At 38.9% G+C, this 24,310-nt stretch overlaps 2 protein-coding genes and 1 long non-coding RNA gene across 4 annotated transcripts; 2 read left to right on the top strand and 1 right to left on the bottom strand.

Annotated features, from left to right (window-relative positions):
* The first annotated feature begins 540 nt into the window (after positions 1-540).
* Positions 541-4,635, top strand: LOC113128457 (uncharacterized). Its single transcript, XR_003295516.1, has 5 exons — positions 541-582; positions 663-821; positions 2,936-3,363; positions 4,423-4,463; positions 4,538-4,635. It is a non-coding gene; the product is annotated as an uncharacterized LOC113128457 (long non-coding RNA).
* A 5,976-nt stretch (positions 4,636-10,611) lies between these two features.
* apela (apelin receptor early endogenous ligand) lies at positions 10,612-13,278 on the top strand. Its single transcript, XM_026304073.1, has 3 exons — positions 10,612-11,170; positions 12,761-12,850; positions 13,170-13,278. The coding sequence occupies exons 1-2, from the start codon at positions 11,095-11,097 to the stop codon at positions 12,847-12,849; spliced, it is 165 nt and encodes a 54-aa protein (XP_026159858.1). The 5' UTR covers positions 10,612-11,094; the 3' UTR covers position 12,850; positions 13,170-13,278.
* A 1,024-nt stretch (positions 13,279-14,302) lies between these two features.
* Positions 14,303-23,066, bottom strand: tmem192 (transmembrane protein 192). Of its 2 annotated transcripts, none has more exons than XM_026304279.1 (6): positions 22,934-23,066; positions 22,317-22,472; positions 21,223-21,484; positions 20,466-20,588; positions 15,611-15,716; positions 14,303-15,039 (listed from the first exon to the last, which is right to left on the bottom strand). In XM_026304279.1, exons 1-6 carry the CDS (start codon positions 22,961-22,963, stop codon positions 14,925-14,927), a joined length of 792 nt encoding a protein of 263 aa, XP_026160064.1. In that variant the 5' UTR covers positions 22,964-23,066; the 3' UTR covers positions 14,303-14,924. The 2 variants fall into 2 exon arrangements, with proteins under 2 accessions (XP_026160064.1, XP_026160065.1); XM_026304280.1 differs by having other exon boundaries at positions 22,317-22,469; positions 22,934-23,065.
* Positions 23,067-24,310: the final 1,244 nt, after the last annotated feature.

Here is a 24,310-nt window from a genome sequence, read left to right as displayed (position 1 = left end):
GATATACAACCCACGGACTTTTCTCACACACATATTGTACTGCTGTATTGGAAATGTGGAGTTCAAAGAAATATGAGTAGTGGGTTTCAGAAGAAAATGATTTTTTTCCACTGCAACAAAAAAACTAGCACACGACATCTCCTTAAAAAAAAGAAAGAAGAACGAAAACCAGCCCCCCCACCACCACACACAGTTTCAGTTTGAAAACCATATGTGAATGTGTGAATCCACACTAACAGTTGTAGCAATTACTATAGCTTAAAGTAATACATCTTGAAAAAATACAATCCTATTACATGGGCATTTCTACCTTTAAACACATACACGGACATTGAGAGGCACAGGTCCATTAATAATTAGGTATAATATGATCTCACTTGAACTTGAGAGGGATGTGTAAGACAACTCTTTGTAGTTCTTGCAACTGTGCTTTTCTAAACTTTGTCAGAGACAGTGAGAGAGAGGGAGAGAGAGAAAGAGAGAGAGAGAGAGAGAGAAAGACAAAACAGAGAAAGAGAGTATGTGCATTATGTGCCATGAATGCTGTGAAATGGTCAACATCCTGTAACAAACACACCTCAGGTAAGTATCCAACTGTAACTTGTATACAGTGTGTCATGAGAGAGGATGTCACCTTTGCCAAAATGCAGTTGGTTTTGCAGATGAATAATTGACTGTTGACACACGGCTGTGACAGCAGGCTACATAGATGGCTTCTCCAATTACTGAGCTGGAGGTGTCGGTGATCATGTTCTCTCTCCTGGTTTTTGCACTCTTCACACTTACTGGGATGCTCAATGAGGAATGCATACACTCGAATGGTATGGCTGCAAACACACGCACATACATAACAAAAATGTGATGATGTCCTTTAATTCCTTTTAGAGACACTTTCTGTTTACCCCATTTGATTAAAAGTAGTGTAGCTTTTACACTGTGTACTTTGCATATATAATATTAATCCAGTTTGTATTACATGATTAGCCTGACACGTTCCAACAAGTTTCTAATGGGGCAGAAAACAGAAACATGAAACAGAAAATGTTTAGTTTTTAGGTATACCTTGTTAAAACTACTGCAGTCTACCACAGTATTGCAATAAGGCCTATATTCATGAAGATTATAATGGTCCGTTTTAATGAAACTTTTAGAGAGAAGTATTGATTCATTGTCTTGGTAAGGCAATAAGTCTACAGCCTCCATGGAACTTGTAAAAGACTGCATTAATTTTAGTAAGATGCACCTATTAAGCTGCCAATGGACTCTGTCATTTTTAAAAATTTTTTTTTAGAAAGGGCTACATGATAGAGACATACAATACCTGTTAATGCAGTTACAGCAAGACGAGAGTCACAAAAAAAGCAGTTTTGGCATCTGGTTTATAAAGTGCGAGGTACAGTTTTATTGAGACCAATGTGGGTAAAGTATATGTGAGAATGTATAATGCAGTTCATTAGCACCACAAAGTATGACCATTTTGGAGGATGTAAAGTTGAAGCAATACTTCTCTAATAGTATGTTGGAGGATGTAAAGTTGAAGCGATAATTCTCTAATAGTATGTTGGAGGATGTAAAGTTGAAGCGATAATTCTCTAATAGTATGTTGGAGGATGTAAAGTTAAATCAGTACTTCTCTAATAGTGTCAAAAACTGAACATTATGTGCTTTATTTGTATCTATAAACTGTCAACTGACAATTTCATCTTTGATTTCCAAAATATCTGGAAAATCTCATAATATCCAGTAATGCAATCAACAAAACATGAACTGTAATTAAAACTTGTAGAGGAGTGAAATTTAAATTTCTGTGACAGTGGCAACAATAATCTGATATCAGTTTCATAAAGGCAACATTTTTTGCAATGCTCCTCTGACAGTAGATAAAGGTAAGCACACACAGAAGAGAACGATTTCAGTATATATGATACAGTATACATCAGAACCACTATGCTCACTAGGCTGGCCCTTAAAACCCAGGTTTGTAGAGCATGTTAGTGTACTGTCATGTCACCACAAATGTTTAGCATGGTCTTGTCTTCATGTTTTTGTTATGCTGCTGTCCTGTCATAGCTTCTTTACAAATCATTTGAGTGTAATATTGCTGCTGAATTTCCTTCATGTTACTGATTTTGTATTTCTTGTACATTTTTAATTTCTTGGTACATTATTTTTAGTTTTGGGCAGTGAATTGTGCTTCTGGCCCAAAACATGTTACTTAAATTGATGTTGTTATTGTTAATAATTTGTGAATGCTGTTATTTTCAATTTTAGGAAAAACAAGGGTGATATTAGAGATTTTTTTATTTTTGCATGGAGGTTCATTTTTGATCTTGTGACCAGTAATATGGCATAGGTACATCTACAAAATTGTGTAGCATAAGAAACCATACTGTGTTTACAGGACTGATTTGTGCTGAAAGTACTGGAATTAAATCACCAAAGATCTTACAGCATATATATTTACCTATATTTCATAATACAACTTTTAAAAATGTACATTTGTTTTCTAAGTCATCTTGCTTGTTATCTGGTTATTCTGGTTTTCACTGTGTTACTTCTACAGTTCTTTTAGATTATTTTTCAAATGAGTTCATGTTCATTTTCTTTTGTTTTCTGGATTGCTGTATTACGGGATATCAGTTTGCTCCTGCTAGCTGCCTTTCAGGGTCCACTTAGTAGCTCTTATGTGTTAAATACATTTGACTTTCTTCACCAAATGGAGCTGGCTCTGCATGCAAATGAAAGTTTCAGAAAATGTTAGTAAGGAGACCTGTAAACTAAGATTTTTTTTTTTTTAAATGTTGTGTTTTATCGATGAGCCTCTACATAATATAACAAAATGCACAATCAAGCAATTCTCCCTTGTCTGCTATGAATGCCTGTATGCAAAAGTGAAACAAAAGTGACAGTTTTATTAATATTTCCTCTCCATCAGAGACCAAAACACGACCCCAAAGTGAGGAGCTGATCGTGTGACTCCAGATGAGGTTCATGACAAAGACTGAAAAACTACTGCAGGAAACAGTGAACTCTTGCTTTGTTTTTGGTGCCTTATAGGGGTGTGTTGGCCACAGTCTTGGCAACTGTGTCTATATGAGTGTGTTAACTGTAACCAGAACAAAGTCTAAACTGTGACTTAAATGGTGGGTGTGTCTGTGTATCTTCTTAAAGGATCCAGTGTTACGTGTGTTCAGGATAAGACAAGGACTAGTCTAGATGGCACACTGTAAAACAAAACAAATAAAAGTAAAAGCCTCTTTTCCAATTTCTTTTCCTGTTGAGAGACTGTGTATGTGAACATACACCAAAATCCGACCATTTGAATCAACAGATGGAAAACATTTTTCTGTGGTCCTTCTACTGGTAAGTCTCAAATAATTAAAACATACCTCTACTTTTCTTGTTGTAACTGTTGGATTTACTCAAGAAGAAAATCTGTATCGAATTAAAGTTGTTGCTGACAAAATGTAGTTTTCAAATCTAGGATAGGCGCAAAAGGTGTGCTGACAGGTTTAACTTGAGCTCTCAAATTATGCTGCAGGAATGAGACATGAGTCAGTTTTTGTCTGACCTCACAGGAAGAAGGGAGAATGATTAGCTCTACGGTGGCTAGAAATGAGTCATCGGTGACCTGTGTTTGCTTTTATGATTAATGCAGCCACCCAGTGGTAACATAGCACAAACAATGCCTGTGGATATATTATTTCAAACGGGCGAGCAGTTAAATGATCACCTATTTATTCAGTCTCTTTATAATTTTAGTTATGTTCTATATAGCATATATAGAAGTTTTATACATGTTTTTAGCATTGGCATTTCATACTCTGATTACTTAATTGTTAAGATTAATAAAGTACAGTTTTAGTTAAAGTTAAGCAGCTGAGCCACTATTGGCCAAAGTTACATTTAGAGTTTAGAGGAGGTTTGATCATAAAATTCTGCTGAAAATGAAACATTAATTCATTGAAGGAAGGTTCCCCAAATCATAAGATTAAACTGCCCTCTGATGGAAAAGACGAGGTACTACAACTTAAGCTGTAAAACAGTATGGCTGTGAGAATACTACTAATTAAGTGATTAAAATAGCATAATATTGCATTATTGTTTTAGTCCATGGATAATGTGCATGTAAACAATCATTTGAAATACTGTATTTGGTGCAAGTACGATCAAACAATTATTAACCTCACCTCAACTAGGCCTATTTAATAATATTATTATATTAGTATATTAATATTAACATAACTAAAGGTAATACTGTTTTTCCAAGCATAATGTTCTAAGGTATCTTAATGTGAAATACATTATGTAATGGTGTGTTTTGAATGCTTTGTGTTATGTAATTCTATAGATGGAACTGCCATTTTCCGGCTTTGAGCTGACCTTCATCATTATTGCTTTCGTCATCTTCTCCCTCTTCAGTCTGGCGTCAATCTGCATCCAACCACCTGGAGCCATGCCAGGTACCAAACCTCCGCTGTTATCAGATACAAACAGATAAATATCAGTTCCATACTGCATAAGACTTCTCTTTCAGAAAAAGGTGTCTATGAAGCAAGGAAGTCACGACCATTTAACATGAAGCAGAGAGTAATCACCAAGCAAGCTGGACGGAAGCCATAAAGTAAAGCCAGGATTCTTCGTACTGTGAAGTTCTCACAAATAAGAACACACAATGACTTAAAAAGCTAAAACATTCAATTAGAGCATACCATTATGGCACATAATGTTGGGACAAAGTTGATAATGAGGATGCTCCTCATTTGTCTTAAATGTCCCCTTACGTTCCTCTTGTGTGTTTTATCTTTACATCACCTTAAAATGTGACAAATGGAAAGATGTTATATGAGGGGAGAGGAACTTTGTATGACTTGGAGTTTGTATTTGCACAGACAATGAAATGCACTTTCCAGATAATTACTGCCAGTGCCAGAGTGAATGAGTATCCTCTGATACATAATGTTTTCGTGATACTATACTTGAGCTGAATCAGCTAATTGCATGATATAAAGATTTGATATAATATCAGATCAGTCCAAGAACCTGCAACATCAGTAACATCTTTCACAAATGTGGAAAGTCAGTGTTTCATTATTTATGTATTAGCATAATAACGTTTTAGAATAATATATACATTTTCTTTTTTTTTCCTTTTGGTATATGTGTTCCATTGCCTGTATCTGGTGTACTGCATATGATAAGTAATGTAATTTGCTGTTGGGTAATAAATGACTAAATAAAATACTGTGTTACTGAAGTCATACTCAAGTACAAATGTGATGTACTTCACTTGGGTAATTCAATTTTACCTTTTTTTTTTATACTTCAACTCTGTTACATTTCAAAGGGAATTACTATTATCTTTCTTTCGTAGGTTGTAGTAAAAGATTTTGTTCCCCTAACCTTTAAAGGTATCAGGGAACCTGTAAAGTTATCCTTATTAATTTACATACTGGACTTAGTTGTGATAAGTTTTTCACTTTTCATGACCAACATGGAGCAATATGCTTGGGACATTTTTCCACTGAATTACTGGATTGTGAAAGAGATGACTTTTGTGGTATAAAGAAAGTAATGACTTATTTGTTCAATTAAAAACAAACTGTTCATAAAACACTAAAATGTTGAGACTATAATTGACAGTTTCTATATACAGTAAGTATAAGTGAAGTGTTTGCTCTTTAGTCTTATCTACAAGATTCATCAAGTTTTACCTCAATACTGCTTTAATGTCACTGATACTGACACTTAAATATGGAGACTAAGTTAATTAAGACAAAACTCAAGCTTCTTTTTACTTAATTTCCTTAAGTATCTTTGGTACCTACAAATATGTATGGCCAATTGAACCAGACAGATCCCAATAGCAGCGCAAAAAAACCCCCAAAAAGACCAAAACAAGGCTTGTGTGTCCAGAGAAGCCACTGTGTCTGGGTTAAGATTTAACAAACCAAGTGACTTTTGGCCCCCGAAGCCCCTGTGGGGTGACATCATGGGGTATTAGAGGCTGCTGTCTTTTGAGTTTGCCCCTTGACCCCTGAGCCTTTCGTCACTCCTCCACAGTCAGCCGTCTAGTTGCTGACAGAGAGGGGAGGAGGAGCTCTAGAAAAAGATGAAGTTAATCGACTGTCGTGGGAGCATTTTCTTCTCTAAACTGCAGAAGAAGGAGAAAAACAAAAACAAACAAACAAAAAAAACACCTGGCTAACTTATGCTTTGTCCCAGGTTGCATCTTGATGGTCCATACCATTTGTGTGTGTATTGGGTGTTCACTAGTGTTCATGTGTATATGCATCCATTGGGATCTGTATTGGGCACTTTGAGATAAATAGTCTTAAGAGTAATTAGGCTGTGGTTGGCGGCACCCCTCATTAACACTGATGACATTTGGCATGACAACAGACCCACTATCACTCTAACGATGGACAACGAACTGACACATTAGATCACAATTAACACTCGTACACACACAGACTACACCCTTGAAATTTCAGACAGCACGGCACATAAGATCTCTCCTACTCACTCTACCTGAATGACTGCATACAGTCAATACAACATGAGGTTTAGTTCCCTAAGTAGAGCTATAGGCATCTAATAATACAGCAACATTACTACACGATGATCCAACTTAGCAACAAAAACAAACCTTTAAAAAAAAATAAGGGCAAATTAAAGGAAAACTTAAACAAATGCAGATGTTTCCATACATGCTGTTTCCATGACCAATTCAGAATACTTGCTTTTACACAAAGATATCCAATTTACTTGTACAACAAAAGAAACAATTTAATGTTTGAATTCCTGGCCTTGGAACAAACTCCATGTACTGAAGTATACTATTCCAATATTACAGTGGTTCCACTGCCAACAAAGGTCTACAATAACCAGGGGTATTAAAGGGAAAATTGACAGACTATAAATGTTACACTGTCATCTCTGATAGTATATAAATATAGTGTCTCAAGGTATACAGTGGTGTGAAAAAGTGTTGACTCCTTCCTGATTTTTTATTTTTTGCATGTTTGTCACAGTTTGTTTCAGATCATCAAACACATTTAAATATTAGTCAAAGATAACAAACACATCATGCAGTTTTTAAATGAAGGTTTTTATTATTATTAAGGGAAAACAAAATCCAAAACTACATGGCCCTGTGTGAAAAAGTGTTTGCCCACTAAACCTAATAACTGGTCGGGCCACCCTTAGCAGCAATAACTTGCAATGAGTCTGTTCCAGCACTGTGGAGGAAATTTGGCCCACTCATCTTTGCAGAATTGTAATTCAGCCACATTGGAGGGTTTTCAACCATGAACTGCCTTTTTAAGGTCATGTCACACCATCACAATCGGATTCAGGTCAGAACTTTGACTAGGCCACTCCAAAGTCTTCATTTTGTTTTTCTTCAGCCATTCAGAGGTGGACTTGCTGGTGTGTTTTGGATCATTGTCCTGCTGCAGAACCCAAATTTGCTTCAGCTTGAGGTCACAAACAGATGGCCGGACATTCTCCTTCAGGATTTTTTGGTAGACAGCAGAATTCATGGTTCCATTTATCACAGCTAGTCTTCCAGGTCCTGAAGCAGCAAAACAGCCCCAGACCATCACACTACCACCACCATATTTTACTGTTGGTATGATGTTCTTTTTCTGAAATGCGGTGTTACTTTTAAGTCAGACGTAATGGGACACACACCTTCCAAAAAGTTCAACTTTTGTCTCATCAGTCCAGAGAGTATTTTCCCAAAAGTCTTGGGGATCATCAAGATGTTTTCTAGCAAAACTGAGACGAGCCTTTATGTTCTTTATGCTCAGCAGCACTTTTTGTCTTGGAACTCTGCCATGCAGACCATTTTTGCCCACTCTCTTTCTTATCGTGGTTCTCCACTGTTCCATGTTTTTGCTATTTGATAATGGCTCTCACTGTGATTCGCTGCAGTCCCAAAGTTTTAGAAATGGCTTTATAACCTTTTCCAGACTGATAGATCTCAATTACTTTCTTTCTCATTTGTTTTTGAATTTCTTTGGATCTTGGCATGATGTCTAGCTTTTGAGGATCTTTTGGTCTACTTCACTTTGTTAGGCAGGTCCTATTTAAGTGATTTCTTGATTGCGAACAGGTGTGGCAGTAATCAGGCCTGGGTGTGGCTAGAGGCAAAAACTTTTTCACACAGGGTCATGTAGTTTTGGATTTTGTTTTCCCTTAATAATGACTGACATGCACAAAGATAAAAAATCAGGAAGGGGGGCAACACTTTTTCATACCACTGTACATCATCATATTGTCCAACCCTAATGTGAATCTTGTGTTAAGGCCTTTTAAATAATCAATATCTAAAACACTTTACAGTGATGTTTTCTGTAGCTTGATTAATGTTTCTGCAGGGTTCACCAAATTAAATATAAGCCTTTAATTCCACATAGAAAGAAATGTATTACCAGTTGTCAAGATTGAAGAGACTTACTTGGCAATACTTGGCAAAACCTAATGTGGGTAGAATGGTTAGAAGCCATATTGAATTGCAGTAATACCTGCCAAAGTATCAATGAAAACCAGAAGGGGTAATATAGCCTAGAATTATTTACCAAGTGCAGGAATTTTGTCAGTCATTTTGATGACAAATTCAAAATTTAAGCAATTCATTAAGAAAAATACCAAACATTTCTAGTTTCAGCTTCAGCTGCTGTATGTTTTATATAATTGGACACTCATCATATTTGGGCCTTGGACTTCTGATGGAAGAGAACAACACATCTGAGTCACATTGGACTCTGGAAAATAGTAGAACAAGGGTGATCTATGATATGTAGCCCTGCCAAGCAGGTACCAAAGTACCAAAGCAGTTTAATGAGAGGTTACCCAGAGTGTATGTGTGTGTGCACCTCTCTTGTAGGGGAGTGTTTGAGCAGGCTGGGTAATCCCTGTAAAGACGTATAATCCCCAGGAAGAGCAAATATTACAACATGCTCTAATCAGTCACACAGAAAACCTGGTGGGGAGAGATTCACGAGATTCAACAAGATTCACTTCTTTCTGTTCTGATGGACAGAAAAAAAAAAAGGACCAAAAGAGAGAAACTTAGATTTGGCAGCAGTTAGTGGGCAGTGGACACCAGGTGGCTCTGAATGACAATTGAGACCAAATTAGCATATTCAAATAGGGAAAATAAAAGTTTTTTAAAAGACAATGGCAGCTGATATGCAAAATGCAACTCGCCAAAGCCACAAACTACATACCTAAGTGTTTGCACCAGGATGAAGATGTGTGTCCGTGAGAGTTAGTATATTACCCAAATCCATGAGGAATTTCTGTCATTTCAAGCAACATTTTTGCAAACACCATAAAGCAATAAAGGCAACATTTCTAAATACGTAATGACATTGACAAATAAAAACACACATACCACAAAAAAATCCCTCAAACTGAGCCCCCTTTTTCTATGTTTCAGGACTAAAGAGAGCTGAAGGTCCAGATGCTTGTTCAAAGTCTCTGTGACTATTTTGAGCCCTGCGGTCCATTAGTGTCCTGCTGCTTCTCTAATCCTCATTCACATGTAATGGCTGACATTTCATCTTAATGTGTTAATTCATTAGCTGGGTGCTGAATGGAGAGTCTCAGTCCACAGAGACGGCCGTAAGCAGACACGCTAATGAGTCCCCACAGTTTGCAAACCCACTGGCAACCACAGAGCTAATGCCAAGTGAAGTGAGTTACCTGCTGTATGAAAATCCCCTGGTACACCACCAGTGACAAACTGGATGAGAAGTAGGGCAGGTTTCAATAGGACATAGTGCATATACCATGTTTTAAAAAAATATAAACCTGCTTTCTATCTTTAAGAAAAGGCAAATGTTTTCAAATATTGAAACACAACCAGAAGCCATGCAACAACTTAGGTTCTACACCGAAGTAACAGGTATAACACACCACATGATTAGTGATTAAAAAATACATTTTCTCCAATACTTAATAATACAGACACTTTTCAGTACAAAACCCTACATAAAGTAAAAAGTTAACCAACCAACTAAACTAAAAAGTTTATATAGGCTTCTACTGAACATTCAGAAAGATGGCATTTGCACTAAACAATATTTGCAACAATACCTGCATTAAGGACATCTTGTTAGAAACACACAGAATCTCAAGAGGTTTTTGATTCAAATAATGAGAAATTGTAGCAACTAAACAACCACAAAATAAAAATATGGACACAGACTGAGACAGACAGAGGCCCAGACAGTCAAGCTATCATTAGTCCAGTGTATCTCTAGATTTCATTCAAGCAGATCCCCTGACCTGAAATACCCAGTTCAAACACCCCCTCCACCAACACCACCCAAAAGGCCCAGATGTGTGCGTCCCCTTTAGCGCGGGGGCAGGGGACGACTGAAGGAGGCATCTGGTTCTTGAAGGAATTGGTACTTTCAACTAGAGCTTCGTGAATCTTTGCTGATATAAATGATAAATCAACCCTGCCTGTTACTTCCACTCTCTTTAAACATACACACATGCACATACTCATACACATTCACACACTGCATTCACAAACTATAGCATGCACAGTAGTATGCATTCAAGGAGCAGTTGTAGCCCAGAGAGGAGGCTTCTTCCTGTCACTTGAATTACCCTCTACATGTGGGGTCAATATGTGCAATGCTTAAGTGTGTGTGCCAAAGAGAGTGTGTGTGTCAGGGGTAGAGGTGGGGGCTGTTGTGGGAGTTATCGCTCCCCCAAACAACCACCACCACCATACCCCCCCCCCCCTCTAAAAAGGCTGTATAAAGGAGATGGGGGGAGAAGCACCTTTGTCACTTTGCTCTCAGACACAGAGACAATCACACTCTCACTGGACACACAAACACTCTGGACACTCACATTCCTCAGGGACCTACTGATTACCCTGAGAAAAGAGGTACTTTCTCTGTACTGGATTCTCCCCGTGGTGAGTCTTCTGGACTGAAAGAGAGGAGAAAAAACACAGAACTGAACCACACCATCATCAGTCCAGATCAGAGCCAGAGAGACTCTCTAGATTTTTGGAAGATTAACTATCATTAACTAAGATCTTCAAAAGCTGACTGCAGCCCAACCATGAAGATCTTCAACCTGCTCTACCTGCTCCTGCTGCTTGCAGCAATTATGGCTCCAACCTCATCTTCCAGACCAGGTAAGCATCCAAAATACCGTTAATAAACAGCGTTAACTATAGCTAAATTACTGCGCAAGTAACCACAGCAACTGTGCTTTTTTTCGCTAAATGAATTAGCTTAACTCTCATTGGTAAAACAGACCGAGCTTTAAAAACCGTCAAAACCTACTTCCAACTTTAAAAGGTACATTTTGTTACTGCGCCTATTTCTGCCCGTAGTCAGGTGAGAAGCGTCCAAAAAACCGTCCAGCTTCCTTGAATGGTTTGTTGGCCGTTAAACGGACCGGGTTACGCTCACTCAACCGTTACATTAGTTCCGTGCTCTCGATGGATTAAATAAGTTAAATGCAGGTAACCATAGCAACAGTTATTTCAGCTAATGCTAGCTGCGCTGCTCTCCGTGCTAGTTATATGCTGCATTCACGTGTTGTCGTAGAAATCGATAAAATCGTTAACATTGATATTAAATCACATTTGCACGTGTCAGTGAAATAACTATGTAACCTAAAAATTGGGACGTAATGGAGATGTTTACATCTTGATACACGAATAAATTGTGTAACATGACAAAGTGTGGTTAGCACCTCAATTTAATACCACGGAATAATGCAAGTTGCCATTTTGCCAACGTGGTTTGAATGCAGCACCAGCACAACTTTTAGCCTGAAATAAATAACAGCTGTGTTTACCACTGGTCTTTCCAACTAGCGTTACAACTTTTTTTTTTTTCTTTTCTGTTGTAGCAGGTGCACTTTTTGCACAAATTTGCTTCTCGGCCTTGCGGCGGAGACAAACAGCTGTTAGGAGGATGCGGCTTTGGGTGTGCGGTCGTGATTAGGTTCATGTGACGGTGGGGAGGAGAGGGTGAAGGGAGGGGTCGGGATCAGATCGCCGTCGGGGGATCGCACAGCGACCCCAGAGAGTCCCATTGTCTCCACCTGGAAGGCACTCCGGCGCGCTTTTGTTAATCACGGTGTTAAAACGCCATGCAAATACTGGAGCTTTATTAACATGACATGGAGTATAGCAGTGCCAAGTGTAAAGAATCCTACCTTCAGGCGTGGGGAGCAGCTTCTTTCAGAGTCACTCAGGGGGAGAGCTGGGGGGTCATAAAGTCATCTGGCAGTTTATCTCTTCCTGGGCTTGGCTGGCAATCTGTGAACTGTGAGAGTCAAAGTGGATTTATTAGGGACGTTTAAAAATAATCATGTGTTAGGTCAGTGTGTCCCAGTTTATTAGAAGGGTGTCACCCTGCTGCTGGTAAATGGCTCCCCACAATAAAATCTCTAAAAATGGACTTTTCTGCAGTCAGTAGAGGATAACTTGGACCCTAATTAGGCTTTCTTGGTTTCAAAATCATCCTCACATAGCAACTGCTGATTGTAAAAGATGACGGCTAAGGTGACTCTACTCTATTTGGGAGTTATTAGCCCTGCCAGGTGTTATGCAGGGGTCCACCTGCAGACATAAATCTTGATTAAAACACATTTGATATGTAGGTACTAAACCTGCCAGCAGTCTAACCATCAGGGTACAAATGTTTTAACACATCTGCTTATCTAGTGGCTTCATTTTACACATTATAATTTGAACCTCTCTTTGTTTCAGATTTCCTCAACCTGAGGAGAAAATACCACAGGCACCACTGCCCACACAGACGCTGCCTGCCTCTTCATTCCAGAGTACCCTTCCCCTAAGGTCAGACCTGCGCTCATACATCTGTTTCTATGTAAAAGGAGGAAATTGCCCAAACTGTGTTATGCATGGAGCAAAACCAGGTTGAACTAGCAGGTGGCAGTTAAAGAGGTGTTTGTGATTAGTGGCAGAAGTGTGCAATCATGCAGAACAGGAGGGCAGGGGGAAAGGGCTCAGACATAAATTTTTACCAGCGATGAAGAAGGCTTTAGTGCCATGAAGAGTGCATGTGGAGAGAGAGAGACTGATGTTTCTGTACTCTGTTTTTGTTTTACCTTAAGCATCTCTTAGCAGAACATTAAGTGTTATTTTTCAATTACAGGTTGAAGTCCAAGAGTGAGGGTGACCTAAGGAGAAAAATATGAAGCAACTGCAGTGTGTGATACAAACACCTTGTATTGATCCCAGTACCAAGACTGTGAAGAGAGGGGTGGGGGGGGGGGGGGGGTGGGATCAGAGAGCATGAAAAGGCCACTCAGAGACTATTGTGTATAGCTGGTGATACACACAGACTGCAGAAGAGCTACGAGCAACTTCAGCTTGTGCATGACTGACTTTTCATTCCCAACAAACAAAAGTGAAAATATAAACCATGAAAAGTTACCTGTATGGAGGTTTGGTGGCCAAAGCTCTGGATTCCTCCAGTTGTACCTTCCCTTCTCAGTTTAAAAGCCAATACTGCTTTTACAGCTACAGACAAGGGAGAGGCAGCTAAAACAAAATACATCTTTAATTATTTTAGGACTAAGCTACCAAAGATATGGTAATATCTTATTTGACTGCAGCTACAATTAACAGCATCCATATAGTATTCTTCCAAACTGTTTATAATGCATGTATGCACTTCAAATGTTTATTGAATTACATTTTTAACTTTTTAATAAAAATGTATAAATGTACTGTGCTGTTTTCATTAGAATCTGTGTGTGTTTATTAAACTAATTTGACTACACATCTAAATAAATGTCAAAATTCTGACTACAGCAACATGGTGACTAGGGTTAAAATCCAGGTTTTTAGGTCAGATTTCATTTAAATTTTGAGTCCTTTCAGTATATTTTTACACGAGTAAACCCAAAATAAAACAGGAGTCCTGATACCTGCTGTACTTTGGATAACATCCAACAAAGGTCACATGGCAAAGAAGTCATAAAAGCTGTGCTCCCTGTTGAGTTACGGCCGCCGGAGCAGAAAGGCATCACAATGGGGAACAAACATTAAGGGCTCAAATGACAACCTCCATATTTCGTTAATGTATACTCCCGTGAATGTTGAAATCTAAGGCAGAAAAGATTAGGTGGAAAAAGGCACCACCTAATTTTATACTGCTGTGTTTGGGCTCTTAAAAACAACATCATACAAGATAAGCAAGTGTCAAAATACAAAACATTAGAAAAAGCACTCACTCTCTTCTCACCCTGGGAAAGCTTCAAACATATATGAAGTAAACAAAAATATGCGAACATTAAAGATTTATTAGAAACTTGATAACAAATAGACTGAACAAAACAACTGTCACCAAATAAAGAATTTGCTCACACATTCAGACAGATAAAATAGCACTTACAGACAATTTACAGCGTTAGTTGATCTCTATCTCCTTTCTGACCCTGATACGTGATAACTTGTCCATCCTTTCAGTTCCACTTTAGTGCAGATGATCCCTAAGACTATTTTGGCTCCTCTGTTTCTTTCACAGTAACACAAGCGGCAGCATACATGGATCACATCACTTAGGGTCGTAGAAGAGTGATAAAAACTCCTCACTTCTGATCTGTGACCCATGACTGGTCTCCTCCTCCCACTTTGCCACTTTAACTGTCCACCACTTTCAGCTCACCTCCTCCTGTGTTATCTGGCCATCTTAGGTGAGGATGCCTTGCATGCAAGCCGTCCTCGCTTAGTCTGTGCATACAGGTGCCTTTACTTACTTCAGACTTTTATCCTTTGTTTAGTTTAGCTTTAGTCCTTTCTTTTAAACCCCCATAATCTCTTAAAGTGTTAAAATGATCACGCTCTTCCTCCAGAGTCCTGTCTTCTAGTGGGTGGCTCACATGATGAGGAGGCTGGACTGTGGTCAGTGCTGAGTGGTGAGATTGAGCAGCCTCTTGCTCAATAAGGTGTTGTGCTGTTTCAGGTACTCTATCATGTCGGCCTGCTTCTCCACCACCTCCTCCAGACTGGAGCTTCCTCTGAGACACATGAAAAACAGAACATAGGCCCTTTTCACATTTGGAGTCTGAAACAATTATTGCTTTATGTATCTGTTTAAGGATAGGTCAGGTAATGTTCTTTATTCTTCCTGGGTTGTCCCTAAATCCCATAAAAACATTAAACCATCAGTGAATTGATCTTAAGTATTACTGCCTTCAATCTGAAACCTTTTCCTCGGTGCCATAGAGCTTTACTGTTGTTCAAAAGCTATCAAAAGGCATATCAATGAAGCACACCATTGCCCGGGGTAGCATGTTCTGTCATTATGGCTATTTTATTTGGTTTCAATCCCATGTACACTGGCTCCTGGAAATAATGGCTATTACACCAAATCCATGGTCTGCAGAACAGAAGTGAGGTGGAAAATAATAAAATGAAGAAAGAAAAATGGTGTCAGTTTTCTCACAGGCAGCAGCAGCGATGGATTTCAAAATTATTCTGCAGCTGAAGATCAGTGACATTTATAGGGACAACATAAAACCAGCACATTTACAGAACACAGTCTGAAAAAGGTTATAGTGTGTGTATGAATGAACTAAATCAGTGTACCTGAAGCCTGTTTCAGTCGGCAGACTCGTCACACTGTAGGTGTGCAGATGGTCTTCGTTGTTGACGTCTGGTGCAGCTCGCTCCCTGTTGAACCGTATCACCTTGGCTAAAAACACAAACAAATCATTCTCTGTTGGTTGCAGATAAAGACACAGACATTATTGAGCAGTGACACTTTCTTATAAATGTTAATCACCAACATGAGAAACAGCACACATTTGTTTTTCTTTTACGATTCTCTATCCCTCTCTCTTCTAAACTCTCTTAGGCTGTTATATCCTGCACTTACTCCTTATAGGCTGCCATATCCTGCACTCAAACCTCTAATTCTCACACCCTAAACATACACCTTTACACAAGGGGTGGGGTTAGCAGCAAGGCGTGGGTGGGGAAGATACAGTAACAGAATGAGAAGCAGGAGCTAAAATATGGGAGATGTTGGTGCTGTTTGAATCGAGATAAGGTCATGACATGTATGGGGATGCAAGGCGAGTGTGTGAGAAAGAGCAAAGGGAGGAGCTGGCTGACTGCTGATAAGGCCGATCGTCATTAGTCAGAGGAAATTGTCAGGGAGGTTATAAAGAGTGCTATCTTTGCTTTGCTTCAGTGCAGCATCTCAGCATCCACACTCACACACAATCCAAAGAAATACTGCACATTCCTGCATGATGAGGCCCTGAATCTCTGTGTGTGTGTGTGTGTGTGTGTGTAAATAGAACAACAATAAGCAAGTATGTGTGAGAGAAAAGCATTCCAAAGAGGCAGAGGAATGAACTGGTGAAGAAAAACCAGCAGATGTTAAAAGAACAAAAAGTGATGATGAGCCTGCATTTGCACTTGTTTTCCCAAGTAATGGTTTTTGTCATGTTTATGAATATGAAAGGTCTGATTCAGTTTTCTTGTTTTTGTGTGATTTTTGTAGCCTGTCTTCCATACGTCATTATTGTTCTTTGTAGTGTCCTTGTCACTTAATTAAAACGCTTTAAATAACGTGTACATGCCATAGTCATTTCTAAGACTGACTAATGTTTGTTTACTCTGGTTTCAACCTAATTTACCAAAGTAATCTGTTACGTTGTATAAATAAATAAAATGTGAATGTGCAAAGAAGCAGTGCACATAGAGAAAAGGGTCAAATTTGAGGGTAAGGTCAGTCAGGATGTGATGTTTGTATGGAGTTCAGTGTATTACAGCAGGGGGCAAAAACAGGCAGATAGCAGGATGGATGGATGATGGAAGCGGTGTAAAAGAAGTGACACATTTCACACCTCCCTGTTAGAAACTCACACACACTCACACGGATGCACAGACAGTGCTCAGACTCAGGTCTACTCAGCTCTAAGAAGCTCCTATCACTCATCTACAACTGCACATTTCCAGGTGATAACAACAAAGCAGCAGAGGCGCTAAGAGCTACCGGTCCCATATATAATGACTGACAGGCTTTGCTTTGCCTAGTTTGAAATCAAATAGCTGGAAGGAAATGGATCCCAACAACTATGTCGAATGATATTAAGTTTTGAACAGAGAAAATACAAGAAAATGGAGAAAAGCAATGTGAACACCTTCCAGTTCAAAGTATCATGCAAGCCGAGAGTTTCCTGGAAAAAAGTGTGTTATGTGTAGGAGCTTTAGATGTGTATGTGTGTGTAGGTGTATGTTTCTAAAACCTCAACGACAAGCCCAGAAAATGAATCTGACAGTGTTAAACCAGATTGTTGCTGCCTCAGTGTCCCCCCCCTCCATTCTGTACCAAAAACTAATTTCACAGCCTGGTTGTGTAAAGAACTCACTGTCCAGGTCTCCAGCTTGTAACCAACTCTGCAGCAGCCACTGCAAACACTGGCAAAACATCCAGCACATCTCGAGTTTTGCTTCTGTGATTGTGCTGCTATGTTGAGATATTAGGGTTTGCAGCTGACAAGTTATAACACAAGTGTGAATAACAAATAGGTATTTATGACCAGTAACATGAATGTTTCAACATACTGTAAACATGTCAGATTGGGCTTGTGTGTGATAGGGGTAGTATCAATGTGTGTTGCCCCTGTACCCTGCAGTGCTAACACTAAGTTCTGGCCAGGCAGAGATGTATTCTAGGTTAAGCCTTTGAAGGACAAGGCATGGCTTTGATGTGCATGGAGGTCTATAGAGGAGAATGCATTCATGTTAAAATGAGAGGTAGAAACATACAGCAAACCTCAAAGAAACACACACGGGCACACACACATGCACTTACAATCAGCACGCACTTCAAAGGGAAGTTGAACGAGGCCTTCCTGTATGGACTGCATAGCTGTGGGCATTACATTTCTCCTTCACTGTCTCATCTAAAAACAGTTTCTTCTTCCTTTTTTATATTCTCGCTTACATCACCTTGATTCTGCATTAATCAGTGTGTCTTAAAAAAAAAAAAAAAAAAAAAAAAAAAAAAAAAAGGCGTCGCTCAGTTTGCGTCATGCCTGACTGCACTGATCTGAGCAGGAATGCGACGGGCAAACTGAGATACCCCCATCCCCTTAGACACACACACACACACACACACATATACTGGATCACCCTCACCGTAAACACGGGGACAATGTGTGTGAGCCTGTGTGTGTGTGTTTGTTTGTATGTATGTATGTGTGTGTGTGTGTGTGTGTGTGTGTGTCTGCCTGTGTTTGGGTGGAGTGGGCTAAGGGCTACCCTTTGGCTAACTTAAATCCTAATGCGTCTTATCTTCTCTCCTTGTCTCTCTGGTATCTCGATCTCCAATCTGTGCCCTTCAGCTGCCAAACACACCTTTAATATGGATTTCCTTTCAATACAGATTCTTCAATATCAATATCCTCTGATTTACCATCTTTACAGAGGTTTTCCTTTACATACGGAGTTGGTAGGCCACTGTATTTGGCCTCAACAAGCACAATATTACACTTACTGTCACTGTGTTACATTTCATGTTCTCTTTTTAAAATATTATAAATTGCAATTAATAAATGTGTGGTCTACATTTAAAAAAAAAAACATAGCCAGGTTCGTTACACAACATTCCTTCCCACGTAGTTTAGACAGTGAACTCCTACATCTCCAGCTCGAGAGCGACCAAGAATCATCTCACTCCCTCATTTTCTGTATTCTCTCTAATGTGACGGACATCAAATGAACTGAAATGACCAAGTGAAGGGATGGGGATGTCTTACAATGAACATAGAGAACACACACAATAAATAATAATGTAGGAGAGAAAATACTGTAAATACAGTATTCATGAGAAGTCAGAAGTTCAGAATTGCTGGCAAACACATTCAACAAACACACGTTCATACATCTGCTTACAGCTACATCACGTGGTGTTATAAACTTTTATTGAATGTTTAGTGCATGTAAATGTTAAACAGGGGTTTAAAGTATTTTTTTTACCCTAACATGAGAAAAGCAGCTGACAATGGTGTTCACCAACCACTGGTATCATGACATCTAAAGTCTGACCAACTTCTCAGCATGTGAGTTGTCACCAGAGAAGCATGTGCAAAGAGCATGTTCAAGCCATTTACATTTCACCATAGCTTCTGCTGTTTCTCATTTGTGCTGGCAGAACATGCCAAGTTTTGATTTATTAAATCACTTCTCATGCATTAGCTTATAATTCTGGGAAACTTTTTTTTTTCAATGAATTGAAATGTTAAACTGCATTTCTACAAAGGAAGAACAAAATGCAAGAAGTGTTCTGGTTAAATGTGATTTTATCTATTGCTCAGTCATATGTGGGTGGGAACTCCAAATAAACTATGCAAATTGATTTCAATGCTTTGCAATATTTTAGGCTGGTTTTCTCTCAAACTATGAAACAAATTACTGAACGGTAATAGTTTGGATGTTGTGCAGCTAACAAAACTATCTAAACATTGGACTGAAAGATAACAGTGGCAGACATTTAAGTATTATCCAACAAAATCTGTATGGTGTTTGTATCCGAAGCTTAAAGTGACCACATCAGCGCAGAGACACAGTGAGGGAGGGAGGACAGAGAGCTGAATGGTTGATTGTCATGCTGTCAAGTCTGAAAAGGGCACGGCAGGTATTGTGATGCGAATGTGCCAAGATAGAGAGTGGGGGTAGGTTTGTGTGTGTTTATGTGTAATGTAATCTGCTGGGTGTGTCTCTCCAAATATCACCACTGATTATTGCTACCAAACTCCACAGGAAAATTGAGTGAGCATGAATGCTTACACACAGACACAGACACAGACACAGACACAGACACAGACACAGACACAGACACAGACACAGACACAGACACAGACACAGACACAGACACAGACCTTATTGTTTACATGTAAACTGACTATAGACCACATGGGTCACATCCCACTGATCAACCTCCATGTCCCAACTTATTTTCTCTACTCTGGGTATTTACATTTTCTGCCACATTGTAGTTTACTAGATTATTATTGGTCTTGTTTCCATAATGATATTTTAAGATTGATATGTCTTCATTTTTTGTTATCAGTTACAAGACACCTTTTATACTTTCGTGTTGAATTAGTTTCTTGATCAATCAAATAGTGGGTTGGTCAACAAAATGTTAAAACTATGAACAACATCCCAATTTCCCAAAGCTCAACTTGTCATGTTTAAATGTCTTGCTTTGTCCAAAAGCAGTCAAAACCCAAATATATTGAGTTTACTATTTTCAGAGTGAAGCAACCAAAAATATTCACATTTGAAGAGATAAAACCAGACAGTTTTTACAAAATGATTCAAATAGATCCATCAATTAACTTTGGTTTTTTTTCTGTTCATCAACTAATTGATTAATCAACTAACCACTGCAACTCTAGAAGCCAAATAGCTGATATCGGTTTACCTGTGTAATAGAGCAAGCATGGCACTTCCACCAAGAGCTCCAACCCCAGGATGCTAAGCAGCATGTAGGTGCGTACAATCAGCGATAGTCCCACAGCCATAACAAGTAACAGCATAACATTCCCTGCAAAGAGACACACATTTTCCCTTTAGCATTACTGCCACCTTATGGAGAAAACAGACATATACATGAGGAGTATTGTACTGATGTCATAACACATTTCAGGCTGAAATGTATTCAAATGGAAAAGATAGAGAATAAAGATTTACATTGCTGAAAGACATCTGTCTGGGTACATTATTCATGATAATATTCAAATCGAAATGATAATAGCTACAGTTTACATAAATCAAATACTTTTAAAATAGATGATAAATCTGAAAAGAAAAAGTCAAAACTTAAGGGTCTTTGGCTATTTTTTTTGTCTCTCTACTTTGGTATTAAAATGTGGTGATGTAGTAGCATATCAATCTGTTCAGCTGCACCATCCAATCTCCAATAGATTTCCAATTAAGAGCTGTGTCTGTCCAGTAAAAGACTTCCATAAAATATGGCCTCATGCTTCCTTACTAACAGATCCTCAGAGATCTGTCCTCACTCCTCAACTCTAACTCCAAAACAGCAGAAATAAAGGCTTTGGGATGGACTTCAAGATGGAAAAACTAAAAAAAACTGAGTTGAGCAAGAATTGAGGAACAACTAAATAAGGGAATTGGGATGTACCCACTTCTCCCTAACAACATGTGTGGAGTCGTACCTGTAGAGTGTATGGTGAGTGCCATTTGCTTCAGTCCCTGAGTCTGTCTGTAGAACCTCAAGTATCCTCTCCTTCTGGCCTGAGTGTGATGGTGCTGCACACACCAAGTGAACAACTGCACCAGCACCCATAAACATACCTTCCCGAACACAATGACACTGTCACCTGGAACGTTACCCAAAACATTCGCACACATCTCCTCCTGGCCAAATTTTAACACACACAGCACTGCCACACACACTGACAACACCACGTACACAACCTGAAAAGAAGAAGAGAGTCATGGATGTGACACAGATGTATCCACTGGGACACTTAGCTCAGACCAGTACAAACTAAGGCTATTATCACACAGAAAATAAGAAGGTGGATATCCATTGTTAAGAGGTCAGACTGGACAAATCCATTTATATGTGATGCATTATTCAGATAAGTTAAATTTTCAGTTCATCTGCCATACGTTTTTAGCCAGGCCAGCCAGATCCACTCACTTTCTTAGTGAAAGAATGTGGGTCTGGACCCCCTGCCTTAGCAAGTCTTTTCCTCCGGCTTCAGATGATGTGGGCCAAACAGTAGTTGGTATACAAAGGGGCGGGCAAATCTGTCTACAACTGGCTTTTGCTGTGTACTCCGTTTCTCTGATTGGTTTATTCTCCGTCCATTGGCTGCCCCCTGGAATTCAATCTAAACCAAAGAGATTCCAGACTAATTCTTTGTATAGAATAGAAAAAGAGTGAGTCTGCCTGGCCAGGCTGATACGTTTTTGCGTGAAAAATTACTCAGACCATTAATCAGACTATCAACATGAGTGAAAATGAATTATCTGTCAATTGACTGGAGTGAATGGATTACAATTTGTAAAAATATTAAAGTCATCGTGTGTGTGCATCTTTCTATGGTTGTGTGGACACGTTTTACTCTTGATACCATCCTTGTTAGGACATTTTGGCTGGTGCTCACAACTTCAAATGTGTTTTTTGAGACTTGGTTTTAGGCTTAGGGTCAGAATCAGGTTGAGATTAGGGTCTAGGGGATGCATTATGTCTATGAATGTCCTCACAACTATAGTGAGACATGACTGCTGTGTATCATACATGCAGTAGGGACAGCAGGGTGGCATGGTAGTGTGTTGGTACGGTCTGAAATTCCCTCCTGATGGCCGAGTGGAGGGCGTCAGCAGAGATCAGCGGTCCATCCACCAAGGAGTCTTCCTCTGTGCTCCGTGACAAATCCACGGAGGTGCCTGCCTGCTAAAACAACACCACATTATTACTGTTAAACACAAAGCTGTGCTCAAATATAACCCACTGCTCTTCTGCCATTATTTAATCAGCTGCCTTAGCCTGAACCTGTTAAAGATGATTATTTACAGATAAGTTAGATGCACAGTATCATTCTATTAGTTTTGAGACGCCAAACCTTCAAACACACCAAGAAAGAGAAACTGTTGATGACCAGTCTGTACCACAACCACAGCAGCTCAACATATCACTGAAAAGAGGAAACAGCTGAGAAACCAGGAGACAACAGGAAACAAACTCAGCTATAGTGTGCGATAGAGCAGGTTAAAGATAATCTGATCCCCTCAAACAGATTACTCTCACCACAGGACACAAATCAAATCGTAAATAGCGTTATTTTTATTAGGCAGCTCTAATTAGCTCCCAGGCTAACTGAACAACCGGTTAGTGTAACATTATTATATACGTACTGCATAAAGCGACGGTCCCTTTGAGTCCATTTTGTAAAATTTCGACGTTTTTGAAGCTCAAACGATAAAACAGCGACAAACATTAGCCTATATACAACTGTTCAGGCAAATAATAGTAAACTTCCTGTTCCCCTATATGCTAGTCCCGCTCCCTATTTAACTTGGTTCCTAGCACAATAGTTCCGGCGGCGCGATTGGAGTTGCGCATTTAATTTTCCAAATGTAAACAAAGTTAAAAATGGAGCGCAGTTCGCAGTTACCATTATAACTCATGGCATTTTATATGAAATGCTTCTTATAGAAATTTACATATGCTTAAGTGAAAGCTTTTAATTTTCAATAAAACACTGATTGGGATGGTTTTATCACTGGTTCTGACCTATATATACTATAAAATTCCTACTTTACATTATATAATATATAATTCCCACTTACATTCCCACTACAATGGTATTTAATTAAAAGGCTTTATGTGTATAAGTGATTAAACCAGAGAAAACCTCAGGGAAGTTAAAATTGTTTTAATTTTTTACACAATAGTTGACTGTTCAGTGTATAAAATTTCTCTCTGTATATAGAAAAACGTCCCTCATTATCCTCTGAAGCCAGAGTTAACATATTCAGAGTTTACCATCATAGACAAGATATGTTAGAATCCAGCACATATTCACGTGATGTCACTGCACCAATGACATGTATGTATTTTGCTTAAAAACTACATAGCAATTAGTCAACTACCAAAATTGCCATTTGTAATTGATTAATCAAATTGCTGTGAGGGGTGAACAACAAATATGCCCCGAGGCCTCCTTGGAGTTAATCTGACAATGCACAGGCTGCATTTAAAGGGCACAGCTGTTGACTGCCCCATGGCCATAAAACCCCACGGGCCCTCAAAAGCTGTGACTGTGTGTCAATTTGTATGTGCTCATTTAATGAAGAATTTGCGTAAGAATGCACATCACCACGGCACAATATCAGTGTTACTAAGTACATGATAAGAGCTAACAAACATGATAAGAGTTTTAAGGTGCTTTGCTGCCTGATCTGGTCAAACTCTTCTGTCAAAACCTGCCTTTAAAATGTTGATTATTTCAGTTTTATTCAGATCGAGTGTTGCACAGGCATGAATGGAATGTTTTTGAGTATTTTAAGCTACTTGTACTTCACTGCATTTATACAGGAATATAAGGAATTCCTTTGCACTCCTAAACAATTATTTGATAGCTACAGTATAGTTAGTTCTTATTTTACAGATTAAAATTTTACATACAACAGAATAGGATGATCTTTTGTGAATCAATGTTTGTAGAACAAACTACCTAACATATACAGTAAATGTGTTCTCCCCAACATACCCACAGCATTACACTAAAG

Source organism: Mastacembelus armatus, chromosome 1, assembly GCF_900324485.2.
Source record: "Mastacembelus armatus chromosome 1, fMasArm1.2, whole genome shotgun sequence".
Lineage (NCBI taxonomy): Eukaryota > Metazoa > Chordata > Actinopteri > Synbranchiformes > Mastacembelidae > Mastacembelus > Mastacembelus armatus.
Note: the sequence above shows the minus strand (reverse complement) of the source record. Positions and strands in the feature narration are given on the sequence as shown.